The 19,441-nt window shown below is 41.2% G+C and overlaps 1 protein-coding gene across 1 annotated transcript in view; it reads right to left on the minus strand.

Annotated features, from left to right (window-relative positions):
* The window catches only part of FZD6 (frizzled class receptor 6), a 34,356-nt gene extending 15,678 nt beyond the window's left edge, over positions 1 to 18,678 (minus strand). The window contains exons 1-2 of the mRNA XM_082601598.1: positions 18,593 to 18,678; positions 17,293 to 17,625 (exon numbers count right to left, since the gene is read on the minus strand). Of these exons, the coding sequence (XP_082457724.1) occupies positions 17,293 to 17,469 (177 nt within the window). The 5' untranslated portion in view covers positions 17,470 to 17,625; positions 18,593 to 18,678. The remainder of the gene's footprint in view (positions 1 to 17,292; positions 17,626 to 18,592) is intronic.
* Positions 18,679 to 19,441: the final 763 nt, after the last annotated feature.

Below are 19,441 nucleotides of genomic sequence, written 5' to 3' on the forward strand. Positions count from 1 at the left end.
TCCACACTGAAAAGGTTGTCAGCACACTGCAATCCTGCTACTAAAACATTTCTGGGCTAAAACGTCAGTCAATGAACTCTCTTGTACAGAGGTCTCTCTCACATTCTCTTTTTTCAAACCTCCAGTTCCACACCCCATCCTCTCAGTTGATGATTCTGTTCCTAGTTCACTGAGAAATCAGAAATAACCAGAAGACAACTTCCTTAGTCTCTCACAAAAGGTACCAAACCTAACTGCAGCTTATCCACATTCTCTGCCTTCACTATTTAAATGGTTGAACAGCTTGAACTCCTAACCAACCAAGTCTTCCATTTGTACACTGGATCTCTTCCCACTTGTCTAGTCAAGGACTTTGCTCTGGTAACTGTCCTGTCTCCTATTCTTGCAGTGATTTCCCCCTCTGTGTTACAGTGATTCCCCCATCATACAAACTTACTCTATTATCTCTCACCATAAAAAAAAAATCTTTCCTTGGGCTTCCCTGGTGGCGCAGTGGTTAAGAATCTGCCTGCCAATGCAGGGGACATGGGTTCGATCCCTGGTCCGGGAAGATCCCACATGCCGCGGAGCAGCTAAGCCTGTGCACCACAACTACTGAGCCTGCGCTCTAGAGCCCATGAGCCACAACTACTGAGCCTGCGTGCCACAACTACCGAAGCCCGTGAGCCTAGAGCCCGTGCTCCACAACAAGAGAAGCCACCGCAATGAGAAGCTCACGCATCGCAAAGAACAGTAGCCCCCGCTCACCTCAACTAGAGAAAGCCCGCGTGCAGCAACAAAGACCCAATGCAGCCAAAAATTAAAAAAAAAAAAAATCTTTCCTTGACTCCACATTCCCACCCCCACCCAGCTATTATTTCATTTTTCTCTTCCTCTTTATAGAAAAAACCCTGAAAACAGTTGTCTTTACCCACTTTCTCCAATTCTGCTCTTCCATTTCCTTTTGAGCCCACTCTCCAATCAGGTTTTATCCCCATACTTCAATGAAACAGCTTGTCAGAGCTACCAATAAACTTCAAATTGTCAAATCCAACGGTCAATTCTGAGTCCTCATCCTACTCAACTCTTTAACATTTGACACAGTGGGATCCTGTCCTCCTCCTGAGGCACTTTTTTCAATTGGCTTCTAGAATATGAATTTTCCTGAATTTCTACAGATCTCACTGTCTGTTCCTTTTCTGATTTCTTCCATTTCTCAAGTCTCAATATTGAAGAGCTCCAGGGCTCAATCCTCAGACCTCTACCCTATGTATACCCACTCCTCAGGAGAAACTAATCCAGAATCATGGTATTAAATACCAACTATACATGAAGGATTCACAAATTTATTTCTGGCCTCCATCTCTCCTGTGAACCCTAGACTTGAATGACCATCTGCCTTCTGGACAACTCCACTTGGCTGCCAACACATTATCTCACACCCACCATGTCCAAAACACAACTCAAACCCACTACACCCCACCCCCCAAACACTCCCTTCGTCTCCCCATCTCAGTAACGTGGTACCACCATCCACCAAGTTACTCAGGCCAAGAATCTAAACATTCACCCTCTACTCCTCTCTTTCTCTCACCCCATATCCAATCCATCAGCAAATCCTATTGGCTCTCCTTGCAAAACATATTTCAAATTTGACCATTTCTCACTGTTATTAAGTTACTACATCTCAGCCAGTATATATTTCACCTAGACTACTGAAATAGCCTCCTAACAGGTCTCACTACTTACCACTCTTGCTAATCTTACAATTTCTGTACCAATCCGTACTCCTACCGATGTGATTCTTTAAAATGCAAGTTTGTCCTTGTTCAAAAGACCCCAATAGAAAAAAGTTCAAAGTCCTTACCAAGTCCTATAAGGCCCTAAATTTCCTGGCCCTTAGCTATGTCTCCAGTTTCATTTCATAACTCCTTTTCTTACTCTATTGCCACCAAACTGGCCTTTTGCCTCTCAACATTCCATGTTATGTCTGCTTCAAGGTTTGCATTTGTTGTTCCCTTCATCTAGAACACTCTTCCACCAGGTAGTCACATGGCTTGTGTCTCTGCTCAACTGGGTCTCTGCTCAACGGTTACCTCAGAGAGGCATCCCCTACCCACCCTACATAAAAAATTATACTGTCATTCTCAGTTCCATTATTATGTTTTGTATTTCTTTATAGTCCTTATCAGTATGTGACATTTCATTATGTTACTAGTTTATATGTTCACTAGTTTATTTCTTAATTTCTGCCTTCACCACTAGAATGTAAATTCCATGAGCGGAAGGGATTTTACCTATTTTTTTTTTTTTTACTGCTGTATCCATAGTGCCTAGAACTGTGTGTGTGTGTAGAGTGATTTCTCTATAAATATTTACTGAATAAACAATAACTATCTAGAGCAATGAATGAACAATGACAAGGCATGTCCAAAAATTTCAGAGCATCAAGATAAAGAAAATATCATAAATATTTCCAGATAGAAAAAAAACAGGTCACATGCAAAGGAATTAAATTCTGACTATTTGGTAATATCATGCTAGAAGGCAATGCAGAAATAATTTCTAAAATTCTGAAGCAATATTACTTTCAACCTAGAATGCTATACCCAACCAAACATTTAGGTGACAGTAAAATAATGACCTTTTTGGCCCTGTAAGGAAGCAAAATTTTTAACTTTCAAATATTCTTTTTTAGGAAGCAACTAGAGGATGTAGTATTCCTAAAACCAACTGAAGGAGTACATGAATAAACTAGGAAGGAAAATGACATGGGACTCGGGAATTAGTTGATCCAACACTAAGCATGGGAAGGGGAAGACACAGCACGACAGCTACGCATTTAGACCAAAAAGAAGTCAGAGCATATTGATAGGAGGACAGACAGCTGAAGGAGGAAGATCTCCAAGGGGATGGGAGTGGGGGATTGGAACTGACAGATTATATGATATTCTGAGCATCTGAGATAATTACTGCTATATGTCTAACAGGTCTGCTGGGATATCTAAAAAAAAAAAAAAACATAGGTACACAGAAAACAAAGCAAATGGGGAAAAATGCAATTGCTGTATTAACTACGTGGGGGGGTTATGGAAATAAATGCAATCAAAGTATACTACTTGATTCAGCAGTGAAAAAAATTGTATTAAGAGGTTGAGAGGAGAAGTAAAAATGGTAAAGTAAGAGAAATATATTATCAACTACCATAATGAAGGAAAGACTAAAAGTCTACTGCCTTAAGTTCTAAATTGATGAATCCAAATAACACACTAAGCATATTAGGTAGAATATGGCCTATGTAGCAGAGGAACACCTAAAAGAGTTCAAAGTGGTTGCCACTGGGGAGGAGGACTGGGTGGGGATAGAGAACAGTGGACAGGGATTATTGTTTTTCTGTTAAAAGTCTTTAATAATGAGGGTTTTTTCCCCAGCTTTATTCAGGTACAATCGATGTACGATAAACTGAACATGTATAAAATCCACACATTGATGGGTTTTGAAACCATTACCATAATCAAGGTAACAAATTCATCCATCACTACCAGAAGTTTCCTCTTGCCTCTTGGTAATCCCTCCTCTTATCTCCCCTCTCATCAACACCCTCTTCCCCCACCTGTAACCTTCCCTGGCAACCACTGATCTGTTTTCTGTCACTAAAGAGTGGTATTTTCTAGAATTTTTCATAAATTTATACAGTATATTTTCTTTTTTGTCTGGCTTCTTTCACTCAGCATCATTTTGACATTCATCCTGTTGTTCTGTGTATCAATACTTCATTCTTTTTAATTGCCGAGTGGTACTCTATTGTATGGCTATACCATAATTTGTTTATCCATTCACCTGTTGATGGACAGTATGACGTACCTGTGGGACATTTGAGTGTGGATGTCTACTAATAGGAAGTTAAACAAATAGAGCTCTGCAGGTGAGAGACTTTAGGTTAAGGATATAGATGTGGAAGTCATCATTATAAAAACAGTAACTGAAATAATTGAATGTAATTATCCAAAGAGAACATGAAGAGTTAGACGAAAAATTGGATTCAAAAATCTGATTCAGGGGCTTCCCTGGTGGCGCAGTGATTGAGAGTCCGCCTTCCGATGCAGGGGACACAGGTTCATGCCCCGGTCCGGGAAGATCCCACATGCCGCGGAGTGGCTGGGCCCGTGAGCCATGGCCACTGAGCCTGTGCGTCCGGAGCCTGTGCTCTGCAACAGGAGAGGCCACAACAGTGAGAGGCCCGCGTACCACAAAAAAAAAAAAAAAAAATCTGATTCAATGCACTGAACTTATATATTGTCTTCTTCCTTTCCAAATACCACTGAAATGTGAGAAAATGTTTAAAGATAAAAAAAGAAAATCTATATCTGTACAAAAAAACAGGGGAAGGGTCTCATCAGTGAGCTATGAACACTGAGACATCTCTGAAAAATAAATAGGAGAATGAGGACTTCTATTTTCAGCACTGTGACCAATTAAATATCTCTGGCCACAAAACATTCAGATTCTAGATAAAATGCAACAGATATACATTAAAATGCATTGCTGAGCACTGCATACGCCTAATAAAATAGCATAAAATATGTAAAATGAAAAGCAACAAATCTACAAGGAGAAGTGGACAATTCCATGATCACAATCAGAAATCTCAATTCATATTTCTTAGTAAATGAAAGGCCAAGCAGACAAAAAAAGATTAATAAGTAAATATGAGATGTGATTACAATAGTACAATTAACAAGTCTCATTTAAAGGGCACATACAGAACCCACACCCAACAATTAGAGGACAAGAGCTGTGGAGGACTTTGGACCAGTGGAGAATTCACCCTGCCCTGATGGGGCAAAGTGACTGAGCAAAGACAGGGCTGCCACGGTTGTACACTGTATCTCCCTTATCTGAATGGTGGTGAGGCCTAAACCTTTGCCACCTAATAAGAGCTTGTTGGAGAGCAAACAGTAGGGTACTTTTCTCAATTTTCTCTGTCTGAAAGGGGAGAAGGCCCAGCTTGTGTGAGTATCCTCTTCTCGGACTGAGGTGGAATAAAGGGAGGCATGGGCAACTGGTAGCATTTACCTCTTTGTTTCCTGTTCCAAGTAAGCCTAGTTCCTACAAATTTTGAGAGTCTGGTAATCAAATCTTTTGATGGAAATAATTAAAACACACTGTTTAATTCTTCTAACTCAGAAGCCATTCTACAATAGCTATAAATAAATTGATGGTCAGCACTTAAGAACTATTATTGTCCAGGGCAGACAAAATGAAAGTAACACATGTACTTTTTGCTAAATTAGAACAATTTTCTTATGGGGCAAACATGGCAGTCACATGCTCTGTTTAATTCTTCTAGAGTGTCAACGCTGGTTAATCCAATAACGTTGCTGTTCATGTAATCTGCAGGGATAAATCAGATGCTGAAAACTCAAATACCTTCAGTAGCCAGGAAGATAAATTCAGAAGGGTATAAGATAGCAGGAGTAGTTGGGGAGCAGCTGCTACGCAGTTCTAGTGGACTGTTATTGGAGAGTGGGAGCACAGAGCTCTTAGGTATTTCAATTTTTCATAAGAAAACAGAACCTGGATTTGTACGTGAAATCTCCAAATTAAAAAAAAATTTTAATGTGAACATTTAAAATAATGTACAGGACAAACATGTCTTCAGATCAGATCTAGTGTGGGTCGCTAATGTTCAAGTGCTGTTGCAAACTAATAGACATAAAGAAATTTTTTTAGACTTGGAAGGGACCTGAGTAGACTTTTAAGACTGTTGTTTTTAAAATGTGTGTGAGCATTCTGCCAAGGAATAGTTTCTTTAACTAAGAGGTTACAAAGAAGCTTAATATATTAAACAAATAAAAGCACAGCTGCTCCCGCTGAACAGGAAGCCCTCCCTCTGAGGCACCTTTCACTGCTCCCCTTCCCCACCAGTGACCTCAAAGCACCTCCAGAGATCACAGTTTGAAAACTACTGAGCTAATCCATTTTCTCAGATTACAAGTGAGAAAATGAAATCCAATTTCTCATTGAAATTGGTACTGAAATCCCCAAATCTAGCCTAAATTAGAATTAAGTGCCCTTATTCCTGAGCTAATGCTACTGATAATAAATGAGATTTATTCAGCACCTACCATAAACTAGGCACTGTGTTTTCTCATATACCAGTTGTTTTTACAACAATCCTGTGAGAGGGATGTTCTTTTTGTTCGGGCTTCTCATTGCGGTGGCTTCTCTTGTGGAGCACAGTCTTCAGTAGTTGCAGCACATGGGCTCAGTAGTTGTGGCCCACGGGCTTAGTTGCTCTGCAGCATGTGGGATCTTCCTGGACCAGGGATCGAACCTGCGTCCTCTGCATTGGCAGGTGGATTCTTAACCACTGTGCCACCAGGGAAGTCCCTGAGAGGGATGTTCTTATCTCCACTTTGCAGATAAGGAAACTGAGGCTCTTAGAGCACCTTTCATAGGGTCACATAAGTAGTAAGTGGCAACCAGGATAGGAACCTGGGTCCAAGTGACTCCAGATCTGTCCTCTGTAACCCTGATACTAAGTTGCCACCCAACTCTCCCTGAAAATTACCCTTCCCCAAAGCATGAGACAGGCAGGAATGCCAATAAGAATGAAGGAGAAGGAGGATATCAAAAGAGGACTGAGAATCTTCTAACATGAAACAAAACTCAACAAATGTTCACAGGACACATTAATCAAAGACAGTAAAACCTCAAACTATGTTTATCATATTCAGATGATACATGTACCTCCTGAAGCAGGTAATTCTGGAACAGGTAATTTTTAAAATCAATCAATCTATCTATCTAAAAAAAATTTTTTTTTGGCCACGCCACGCAGCTTGCAGTATCTTAGTTCCCCGACCAAGGATCGAACCCGTGCCCCCTGCAGTGCAAGCTTGGAGTCCTAACCACAGGACACCAGGGAATTCCCTGTAACAGGTAATTTTAGAACAAATAATAGCACTTTAAATAATGGATAGTCAGCCTGTTATTGAACTCATCCCAAACGGTTGAAAAAACAGAATGAGCATATTTAGCTAATTGTTTAAATAAAATTCTTGACAGCAATCTTTTATGTTCTTCCACAAAATGTCCTAGGTATCATTCACAGAAACCAAACCGTGACTGAGATGGAAAGACTACTAACCTGACACATTGTGACATTTCTGTGTCCTTAATCTTATACTCAGAATATCATATTATTAAACTAGTATTTAGCATGGTAAGTGCTATGTAAACCCATGAACTGAGCAATGATTCAAACTTTCTAGGCTCTTCAGTCCGTTCCCTCTCTCCTCCCTGAACGACACACCTTCTTCAACTCTCTCAGTAACCCAGAGCCTTCATGGTCTCACGCAAGAATTTCTCCTTTTCAAATTTTATTCTCATAGAAGGCTCAGAAACTCACCCAATAACTAACCACAGCATTAAAAAAATCAATGCTGCTTTTGAAATTCTAGCATTAAGTAATAATTAAAATAGTCCTGTTGATTATACTTTTAACACTCAGAGAAAAGGTAGGAACCTTTAAGAAAATGGTCAGTTCCTGGTAGAAATCCTGTGGCAGTTACTATCAGTACTAGCAAGAACAAGGAAGAAGAGGGCAACTAAGAAGGCAAACTATGCCTCCATTCTGAAAATGAGCAGAGCCAAACTATGGTATAGAGACAATGAGAACCAAAAGACGTGGAGTATTTTACAGAATCCTTCGCTGGAAATAATGCCAGCATTGTAATTCTGGTTCCAGCTCTGTCATGAACTGCTGGTGTCACCTTTGGCAGATAATTTTCTGTCTTTGAGTCTCAGAGCATTCATCAGTAAAATGAACATGATGAACTACTGGATGGTCTCTAAGGACACTTTATGGCTCAGAAAGTTTATGAAGAGGGTAACAAAGACTTGAATAGCAGAGCTGGACATAAATTTCAAAGCAACTGTAGGCACCACAATGAAATTTTCTCCTTGTTAGTTAACTAACTCTGTCTTGCACTGAGGTTTACGGTGAACATTTCCATATCCATCTGCCCAGCAGTCCTATTTTGGGGAATCCCAAACCAGGTGGGATGCTACAGAAGCTTAAGGACAGATGCAGGGGTGCAACCTGACAACAAAAACATAGGCACACAATCTAAGCTTGGCCAGCTGGATGCTCCAGGTATTGAGATTCTTGTATAAAAGAACAGTCAGATTATTTGAGGTAGTTGCAGTGGCATCAATAATACCCACAGTGCCAAAATAAGTGTGCAGGGACAATGGTTCAGGAAGTGTCCACTGGCGTTGGCACTGGTGACAGACTGATCTTACGGCATGATCTTAGCTGTGTTCTGGTTCCCTGTGCTTCTCCCTGGTTCTCCAGCCTCTCCATTGATCCGACAAGCTACCCAACATCCACCCATTTTCTGCTTCAGTTAGTCGAAGTTGGTTTCTATTGTTTGCAACCAAGAAGACCAACTGGCATAAAAATTATATAAAGAACAAGTTGTAAGTGACCTCGGTGAAATGGGAAGAATTCTAGAACTGGTTTTCTGGACTAACTGGGGCCAAAAGCGAGCAAACATTCTGTCACTATTTAAAGATGGAAATCTGGCAGCCCATGGTATACAGCAGAAAAACAACTAATTGCATTATCCTTATAATCACTTAGATTCAAAGAACTTCTTAGAATTATGTGCCCAGTGAAGACAAGGCTGAGTGGCTGCTGCCAGACAAGCAGAGAAAGGTATAAAGACCATCACATATTCAAGGACTTCGGGCTGAAGTGAGTGCTTCTAGGGGCGTTGTTCAGCTTAGGAAGAGAGCGACATACTGGCATCCCTGAATTCTTGGCTCAAGGTGTGGAGTGAAACAGAAAGATTAAAACATGCAGACCACTCCAGATTGGGTAGGTGGCAAATTTAATAAGCAAGAAAACTTAAATACGAGGCTTGTCTTGGGTGGTCACAAGATGAGCAGATCTCTGTACCCGCCCGCCAGAATCTTAAAAGTTTATACAGAGGCCTTCACTGGGCTCAGTCACACACACCGTCCAGGTGGTCTCAGCACCACTTTACTATCTCAAGGCTGAAGTTGAAAACCAAAGGCACAGTTTGATCCTGCAGGTTGCCAAATTATATCAGTTAAATTTGCTTCCCTTTCACATTGGAGATCCAGCGATATTGTGATAAGAAGGCAGTGGGACATCAAGATCTGAAGTGGGGATACATGACAAGGTTCAGAGTCCCCACACAGGACTCTGAACCCCCAGCCCTCAAAGCAAACCCTCATCCCTGGTCTGTTGAGGCACTCATCTGAAAGATTTACTTTGTAAGAAGCAAATAAATAGCCTCATACCCCATCCCCACCACACTTCAATGTCTCAATCTGTAAGAAGAGTTCTACCCCACCGTGCCCTGGGAGGCTCAAGTCAAAATTAAATCTGAAAAAAAGGATTATACATTATTTGTAAGATACTATACACTTATATTGGTTTGAGGGTGCTGGATTATGGAGGAAAGAACAAAATTTTAGACGGTGCGAATACTGATAGGAGTGTATCGATTCTAGATACAACGTGCTAGCTTCAGAGACTGGGCTTTTGACAGGGGCTTGGTGGGACCCTGTTGGAGGAGATAATCGAGAGGACGTGACCCATGAGCTGGACCCTGGCAAATGGAAGTCCCTCATCCCCTCTCCTGCCCTTTGAAGGTATGTTCCACTGGCCTTCCCCGCACTACAAGCTGCCCAAGGCCTCAGCCTTGAGATAGTAGAGTGGTGCTGAGACCACCTGGACGGTATGTGTGACTGAGCCCAGTGAAGGCCTCTATATAAACTTTTAAGATTCTGGCTGGGTGGGTGCAGAGATCTACTCTTCTTGTGGCCACCCAATACAAGCCTCGTATGTAAGTTTTCTTGTTATTAAACCTAACACCTCCCTATCTGGAGTGGTCTGCCTCTTCTTCAGTCGCTCCCTGCCCTCTGTGTATGGGGGCCAGTTTCAGATTACACAGGGGCAACTCCGGAGGAGGATGCAAACTAACAGATCCCAAACCCAACCCAGTGTAATTTCCCAAGCCCAGGTGTGTATACTTCAAATAGCTGTATTTCACAATAGCACAATCACCATGCTGGCTTCCTGGATAAACATTTTTATGGTCGAGGTGGCAAAACAAAAAACATTAGAGGTCTCCCCCTACCATGATAGAAAATCAAAAGCAATACTGTAGACAGGGCTTTCAGAGATGAGTGACACCATCAAAAACAGATTCAGGGGTAGTAATCGGTGGCACCTGTCCATTTTAACTGGCTGTGTTATTAATACATTGTCTTAAGCAACCTTAATCAAATGGCTAAGGTACTTTTCCAGATGTGGTCTCTCTACTATAGCAAATCAGTACAGCCTTGGCAACACATATGCAGCTCTAATCTGGCCAATGCTTTTTCCTCCAAAAGGAATTTACTTTCACCTAACAAGGACAGCAACACATCTTCCCCAATTTGCCTTAGAGCAGTCATTCTCAAAGAGTGCATATTAACAGGTGGAAAGGAAAGGAGGTTTTTTTTTTTTGGCTCACTTCCCTTTAGACTGTTCAAAAGTAGAACAACCACATGCTGTTCCAAACACAATACATGACTTAGCTTTGTCTAGGACTTAATGAAGGCAATTCAAAAAGAAAAATACAAAATTCTGGTCTCCATTTTCCCTAGATCAGTCTCAGCTCTTTCTGGATGAAATCAGTCTCTCAAGGGACATCAACCTCACAATTTGAGAAACAATGCTCTAGATATGAAACAAAAAGCAACACAATGGAAAACCAGCAACCATTTGTTTTTCCACTTGGGAGAGTTGGACTGTACAACATCCTTTTCATTACAAAGCCAAGTTACTATTCAGAATTGTAAATTAACTCTTTGTAATAATACAAATGACTTCAGTCTCAGATAATAAAATAAGGAAAAAAATCAAAGTCCCTTATTTCAAGCAATCTCTGAAACAAAACTAAAGGACCAGGATATCTCAGTCAGATCCTTTGGTTTGTGATAAATTTGACTTAAAATTATCTGGAAAGAAAATAACACATAACACATATGGTAACATATTAATAAGAATGCACAATAATGATTTTTATTACATGCTTTATGTGTATAATCCTTAAGAACATTTTCAAGTACTTTAAACCAGGGTTCAGCAAACCACAGCCTGTGGGCCAAAAGTGATGCACTATCTGTTTTTATTTTTTTATTATTATTTTTTTTGGCGGTACACGGGCCTCTCACTGTTGTGGCCTCTCCCACTGCGGAGCACAGGCTCCGGACGCACAGGCTCAGCGGCCATGGCCCACGGGCCCAGCCGCTCCGCGGCATGCGGGATCCTCCCGGACCGGGGCACGAACCCGCGTCCCCTGCATCGGCAGGCGAACTCTCAACCACTGCGCCACCAGGGAAGCCCTATCTGTTTTTATAAGTAAAGTTTTATTGAAACATCCACACTCATTTGTATTGGCTACAATTGAAGAGTTGAATAGCTGTGACAGAAAGTGAAGTTTTGCAAAGCCAAAAATATTTATTATTTACCCCTTTACAGAAAATGTCTGCATTCCCTGCTCTAAACCACTGGGTCTCAAATTTTAACGCTCATAGGGAACACCTGGACAGCTTGTTAAATCAGTTTCCTGAGCTCTACTTTCACAGATCATGATTCAGTAGGTTGGGATGGGGTCCATGAATTTGCATTTCTAACAAGCTCACAACCTGCTGGTCTATGAACTGACAACCACTGCCCTAAACCATCTCATATAATCACAGATCAGCAATGACCACAAATGTTATAAATTCTATAAACCAGGATAACCATCACACATAATGAAAACTAAGGCATAAAAGAGGAGGGAAATAGATCTCTTGACTTACATGAAATTCTTGGTAGTTAAGAAGGCGCAACTGGTTGCCATAATCATCAGATAATTCTTCAGCCCCTCATCCTAACGTTAATTCATAGTAAACACTGGAAATTCAACCGGGACCAGCAGGAGCCAAAGGCAATTGGGTTGGAAGTGTAAAACACAATCAGTTCTTTAGAGAAACTATAAAACACTGTTTAAAAGTAAAAGCTGAGGTCTATTCAGTTATAATTTAGTATTTGACTGGACTATAGATTAAGTACTAAAGTACAATGTTTGAAAAGAAATCTGACACATATAGTTTATAATACAATGGTCCAATCAAAAGATTAATTCTTTCACTCCATATAAATAAATATAAATGGTTAAAAAATCTAATCTTTTGAATAAATTCAAAATAAACATGTGTCAAGCTAATAATGGCAAAGAACATAGAGGATATCAACTGATGTATTTTATTAGAACTAGGCTCAGGCAGATCAAAGGTGGATGATATGTAAACCACATAAAAATATTAGGGCCTTTCAAAAACAGAAATATAGATCAATGGAACAGGATAGAAAGACCAGAGATAAACCCACGCACATATGGTCACCTTATCTTTGATAAAGGAGGCAAGAATATACAGTGGAGAAAAGACAGCCTCTTCAATAAGTGGTGCTGGGAAAACAGGACAGGTACATGTAAGAGTATGAAATTAGAACACTCCCTAACACCATACACAAAAATAAACTCAAAATGGATTAAAGACCTAAATGTAAGGCCAGACACTATCAAACTCTTAGAGGAAAACATAGGCAGAACACTCTATGACATAAATCACAGCAAGATCATTTTTGACCCACCTCCTAGAGAAATGGAAATAAAAACAAAAATAAACAAATGGGACCTAATGAAACTTAAAAACTTTTGCACAGCAAAGGAAACCATAAACAAGACCAAAAGACAACCCTCAGAATGGGAGAAAATATTTGCAAATGAAGCAACTGACAAAGGATTAATCTCCAAAATTTACAAGCAGCTCATGCAGCTCAATATTAAACAAACAACCCAATCCAAAAATGGGCAGAAGACCTAAATAGACATTTCTCCAAAGAAGATATACAGATTGCCAACAAACACATGAAAGAATGCTCAACATCATTAATCATTAGAGAAATGCAAATCAAAACTACAATGAGATATCATCTCACACCGGTCAGAATGGCCATCATCAAACAATCTACAAACAATAAATGCTGGAGGGGGTGTGGAGAAAAGGGAACCCTCTTGCACTGTTGGTGGGAATGTAAATTGATACAGCCACTACGGAGAACAGTATGGAGTTTCCTTAAAAAACTAAAAATAGAACTACCATACAACCCAACAATCCCACTACTGGGCATATACCCTGAGAAAACCATAATTCAAAAAGAGTCATGTACCAAAATGTTCATTGCAGCTCTATTTACAATAGCCAGGACATGGAAGCAACCTAAGTGTCCATCAATAGATGAATGGATAAAGAAGATGTGGCACATATATACAATGAAATATTACTCAGCCATAAAAAGAAACAAAATTGAGTTATTTGTAGTGAGGTGGATGGACCTAGAGTCTGTCATACAGAGTGAAGTAAGTCAGAAAGAGAAAAACAAATACCCTATGCTAACATATATATATGGAATCTAAAAAAAAAGGTCATGAAGAACCTAGGGGCAAGACGGGAATAAAGACACAGACCTACTAGAGAATGGACTTGAGGATATGGGGAGGAGGAAGGGTAAACTGTGACAAAGTGAGAGAGTGGCATGGACATATACATACTACTAAACATAAAATAAGATAGCTAGTGCGAAGCAGCCGCATAGCACAGGGAGATCAGCTCGGTGCTTTGTGACCACCTAGAGGGGTGGGATAGGGAGGGTGGGAGGGAGGGAGACGCAAGAGGGAAGAGATATGGGAACATATGTATATGTATAACTGATTCACTTTGTTATAAAGCAGAAACTAACACATGATTGCAAAGCAATTATACTCCAATAAAGATGTTAAAAAAATAAAAAAAAATAAAAAATAAAAATATTAGTGCCTTTCACGTAGACTCTGCAGAAGATAAAGGTGGAAGGTAAAGATTTGGAGGGAAAATTCTCACTGATGATTTATTAGAATAAGAAACATCTCCTTTTCCTTTATTTAGCCTTCATTGAACATCTACCATGCTCAGAGGCACTGTACACTGTACTAGGCATTAGACACAGAAATGAATAAACATCCCTAATCTCAACAACCTCAAAAGCTAGGGAGAGAGCCATGTAAATAAGTGCAATACAGCACAGTAAATATAAGAACAGTTGTATGTATTATGTACTATCAGAGTGTAGAGAGTGAGCTGATTAAATACGCTTGGGAGAAAGGTGAAAGGAATGCTTCGCTAAAGACAGAGTTATTGCTTTAACTGAGATGTAAAGAAATTGAGCAGATGAAGAAGGGTAGGTAAGGAGCCCAGGAGGCAGTGGATACAATATGTGCAACTGTATGGAAGTGAGAGGGAGTAATATGGATCTGAGTTCTACATCTACAAACAGGTCAGCTTGGCCGAAGCAGAGTGTGTAACATAGGAAGCAACGAGATGGGAAGCTGGACAGGAAGGCAGGGTCTCATATAAAGAACCTTAGGTGCCGCGCTAGTCAGGTCTTTATTTTTCCAGCTTTAGGGAAATGGTGAAGAATTTTAACCCCAGAGTGGACTTGCATTTTACTGAAATCACTTTGGCACCACCAGAGGGGACAGGCTAAAGCCAAAGGATTTTATTTTTGATCTAAAAATTTTGACAAGACTTTGTATTCAAGGAATGGATGAGAAACAGAAAGGTAGAGCTGATTAGAGGTTAAAAAAAAAAAAATCTCCCAGGGCTTCCCTGGTGGCGCAGTGGTTGAGAGTCCGTCTGCCGATGCAGGAGACACGGGTTCGTGCCCTGGTCCAGGAAGATCCCACATGCCGCAGAGCGGCTAGGAGGCCCGTGAGCCATGGCCGCTGAGCCTGCGCGTCTGGAGCCTGTGCTCCGCAACGGGAGAGGCCACAACAGTGAGAGTCCCGCGTACCGCAAAAAAAAAAAAAAAAAAAAAAAAAAATCTCCCAGCTTAATTTTTATCAAAATGAAGTTTAGGAAGAAGCAGCAAAGATTGAAATTAACACAGGACATCCTAATCTTAGGAAATATTTTCTTTTTTATCTAATAAGGTCAAGGATAAAAAATACATCCACAAAAACCGTTAAAGATGACATTATGGTCCATGTTGACAGAGAAGACTGCATTAGATTATAGCGCTCAGATCTTGAACAAATCATAACTTTTCTGGGCTTCAGTTTCTTCACCTATATAATGACAGGTTCAAAGCTTCCTAACCTGGGCTATAAATAGATGTACATTTCAATATAATTCGTTTCCTTTGTAATCCTACTCATGTTATTTAAATTTTAAAATTCTGAGAATGGGTCAATGGCACAAAAGAGGATAAGAAGCTCTGCATGATATTTAAGTCACAACTCTCGAATTATAGAATTTTGGACATTCAATACAGGAACTAAAAGAGAATGCCACTGGCTAAGGAAAAATAAGAACGGGGCAATAGGAAAAGCGTAATACACTGGACCAAACAGATAATTTATAGGGATTTAAAGTCTGATTTAGGTTGATATTATTTTGCCTTTCCATTTCCCTTTCTTCTTTTGTAAACTTAGGTTAATGCTGGTATTAAATGACTGCTTGATGGCTTTCTTTTATATCCTTAAACCAACTGAAATGTGATTTATGGAATAAAACTTAATAGTAAAGGCTAAGAGAAAGTGTAGATTATATAATGATTAGTAATGTCAGCAATCAAATAAAGGAGGGAAGAACAAAAATGCCTTCTTGATATCAAGTCCAGACACAAAACTACCTGGGAGAGAAGCTAGGTAAATGAAAAATAACCTTTTTATTCGGTCAGAAACAATTGGTTTTAAAAAGACATGTCTAGAACAAAAACTACTTCTTATCATCTTAAAATTACAGTATTTAATAGCAGGGATACATCTCTCCCTATCTTCATAATGGTACTCTATGATAAGGAATTCTAAATTATCTGAATTTATAAGGTCAATGTCAGCATTCAAAATGCATGTAGCTACTATACAAAAAGGAGACCAGATTTTAAAAATTTTTTAAGAACTCTATAAGATATGAGTTATAAAACACTTATCAGAAAAAATGTGAATGAAGGCTGTAATTATTCCTTGAAGTTACTCATACTACATACTTTATTTAATCAGATTAAACAATCACAATGGTTCTGATTAACCAATGGAAGTCTCACCACATCATCTGTTCAGCGTTCAACTGTTCAGTGTTCAAGACACCTTGCACTGGTTTGAAAAACCACTGAAAGATTATAGTAATATAATTTGCAATATCTTTTAAAAGTACTTCTACTTAGTATTCAAAAGCCTTCCTATTTTAGACATGAGTCTACAATGAGGTAGCTGGACAACTATTCAACTAAACAACAATGGAAGACTTTAGAAGCTGCGAAATCAAGTCTGGTCAGTTTTTAAAGCTGTGTCTACATTAAAACTGCCGGGGTTTCAACTCTTCGAAACAATCTGAGGGGAAAAAGCCTTTACCATCCTCAGTTCTTCTGGAAAAAAACTACAGAAACATTTGTCTTCTTTCCTTCATGAAAGTTATCCACCTAACAGATCTGTAGGAGAGGACAGGTTTCTACAGGTAACTCTTTCTTCCCACACCTCCCTAGCAATCTGCATATCTCTAAACCAGAGGCAGGTAACTGAGGCACCTGAGGCAATCTTTAGTGTCACTCTGCTCCTCCCCTGACGTGTGTGTTGTTTTTTGTTTTTTTTAAACAGGTATCTTACAAAGAATACTGAAGCACTGCTTAAAGAAAAAGTCACTTTTTAGCAAAACACTTATCTACAGCCCCAAAATCTTCTAGTCATTGATTTGCTTCAGAAAAACAGGGCCAAGTGAACATAACAACTACTTATGAAAATATGTGTAATCCAAGCACTTTTAGTCCAGGCAATATAGATTATACGTTCAATCAATTAGGAAAAATTCAGAATTCACATTTCTAGAGGAACTACCATAATTTACTCAGGAGAGCAAAATATTTGGCAGGTGCAAGACATTGCAAAATCATTCATAACTATACTTCATATAAAATGAACCCCATCTTAAGCAAATCCACTAAGCAGGGCCACAGCTGTACACGAGCGTAAGTTAGTAGGGAGGTTTAATTCTCAAAGGGATTTATTCAAAGTAGGACTTACATACAACTTGAAGAAATCCCTTACTGTGTCTGTATTTTTTTTAAAAAAAAGGTCCTATTTATAGTTTATTCCAGAACAGAGCATAAGCTACTTTTCCATAAAGATACGAAGAATCACTCACCTCCATTTCCACAGCCGCAATACTCTGGTCATAATGACCCATCAGATTAGGGAAAAATGTCATGTTGTAGGCCATTTTCATACATCTGGGAACAGTAATTGGTTCACAGGTGAAAAGACTGTGCCCTCGTACGAGGGGTAGAAAAATACATGTCCACAAAAATGTAAACGTTTCCATTCTCTTCAAATTCCTAATTTTACCACATGGCTTGGATTAATCGCTCTTTTCATTCTCAGATTTCCATCCAAAGATAAAACGCTCAAATTCCTCGTTTAATTATTTTACCATTTTGAAGGAAGCCCTTTTTCCTGAAAATGAGTTCTGGGTCAATTACTGTAAAAACAACCAAAAGGGTGTATCAGCAACGTTTGTCATAGACTCAAATGCGTACGTCAGAGTGCAGAGTTAAGATTTTCACCCTAGGTAACTAACACCGGAAAAACGACGGAAAATTTCGTCCCATCGAGATCCTCTTCCACCTGCCTTGGCACAGAATCTATCGCCTGCTGAGGAAGTCTCTCTCATCTCTAGGGAACGGATGATAGGAGGCTTGCGCTGTACGGAACACAGGGTAAAAGGGGGGCACTGGATGAGTGAGATGGAGAAAATGGTGGGGATAGGAATAAATTAAGAAGGGCTGATAGAATTGTAAAACCTAAAAGCCCCTGTTGGCTATCTTATTACGCACAAGAAAACCGAGTACCGGGGAACTTCCTTAAGATCTCATGAGTTCTTCAATTCTTTAAAGACTCTAAAAGGCCAGTTTTTGTGGCACTCTTCTGGAGAAATACTTGTACGTTTTTAAAAATGCCAGGTAGAGGGAGACTTCCAGGATTTCTACTGCGGAGGAGCGAAACTAGTATTCAAGGGCTGGGGGGAGTAGCGATCTCACGGAAAAGGAAAATGAGCAAAGCTGTCCCGCGGCGGCGACGGAGTTTCGGTGGGAGGGAGGCTGTGGGCCCGGAGCCACGACTAATCGCACGCCCTCATCCCATCCCCCAACACACACTGGTGCCCGACTTCCAGCGCCAGGCAGGGCAACTCGCCCCACCCCCGGCACCTGCCCCGGGCCCAGCGCCGGGCACCTGCCCCTGGCCCCGCGGACACCGGCGTCGCCTTTCCCCAACTTCCGGGAAAACTTTGGCCGGTGAGGACCGTCCCGCCGCCGCCGTCTTCCCCGCACCTGCGGCAACAAGCGAGCGCCCCCCGCCCGCCCCGCACCCCTCGAGGCCCGCCCCCGCTCACCCCGGCACCCGCCTGGCCGCGGCCGCCCGCCCAGTCGGGGCCCGGGGACCCTCACCTCGGGCAGCGGTCGAAGGCACCTTCCTCCCCGTCCCCGTCAAGCCCACCGTACCCCCGCGACCAGAGACGGCTCCGGGAGCGTCCGGGACTCCAGCCACCTCAGGAGCCGCACCGGGAGCGAGAGCTGAGGAATCCCGCGAGACTGCGCCGCCAGGTCTGGCGGGCAGGTCACGGCTCGCGGCGGCAGCGACGGGTCTGGCTCTCCGCCCGGGCCCCGCCCGCGCTGCGCCGGCCGGGCCTGGTTTTGGGCCGGCCCCGCCGGGCCGGGGTGAGCGGTGTCGCGGTGTCGGGGTTCAGCTGTTGGGCCGGGGAGCCCCCTTCACTTTGCCGTCTCTTACGTGCCGTCCAGAGGGGTTCAGCCTAGAATCCCAAATAAAGCTTCTTTTAGAAGAACCCAATTTATTCCGAATTTCAGGAGCCAAGAATTCTTAAACGGGGCCAATTTGCTCTGGAAAGTCAGTTGCCTAAGTGACCTTAGTTGGAGAGTGGGTAACTTGCTGGGTATCTGTCTTAAAAAAACAAAACAAGAAACCAAAAAACCCTTTTATTAATTCAGGGAGTCTGGTCACCAGCTGGAGGTACAGGTGGCAATGGGGTTTCAGCCCTGGCAGGTCCTATGGTTTACTGATTCAGAAGCGTAATAGAAAGTTCAACTGCTTTAGGAGTCAACCCAGTTTTTAATACCAGCTGTGCCACGCGTCATCTCACAGTGCTTACCTATTCATCCCTTCCTTCTAACGTTTGAAAATCACCAGATCTTCATACTGTCACCAAGTTTGGTCTTTTCCAGAATGTCATACATTCTCTTTTCCAGTGGAATTGTATGGTATGTAGCCTTTTCAGACTG

The sequence above is a fragment of the Mesoplodon mirus genome (genome assembly GCF_964341445.2).
Source record: "Mesoplodon mirus genome assembly, chromosome: 16".
In the NCBI taxonomy this organism is placed as follows: domain Eukaryota; kingdom Metazoa; phylum Chordata; class Mammalia; order Artiodactyla; family Ziphiidae; genus Mesoplodon; species Mesoplodon mirus.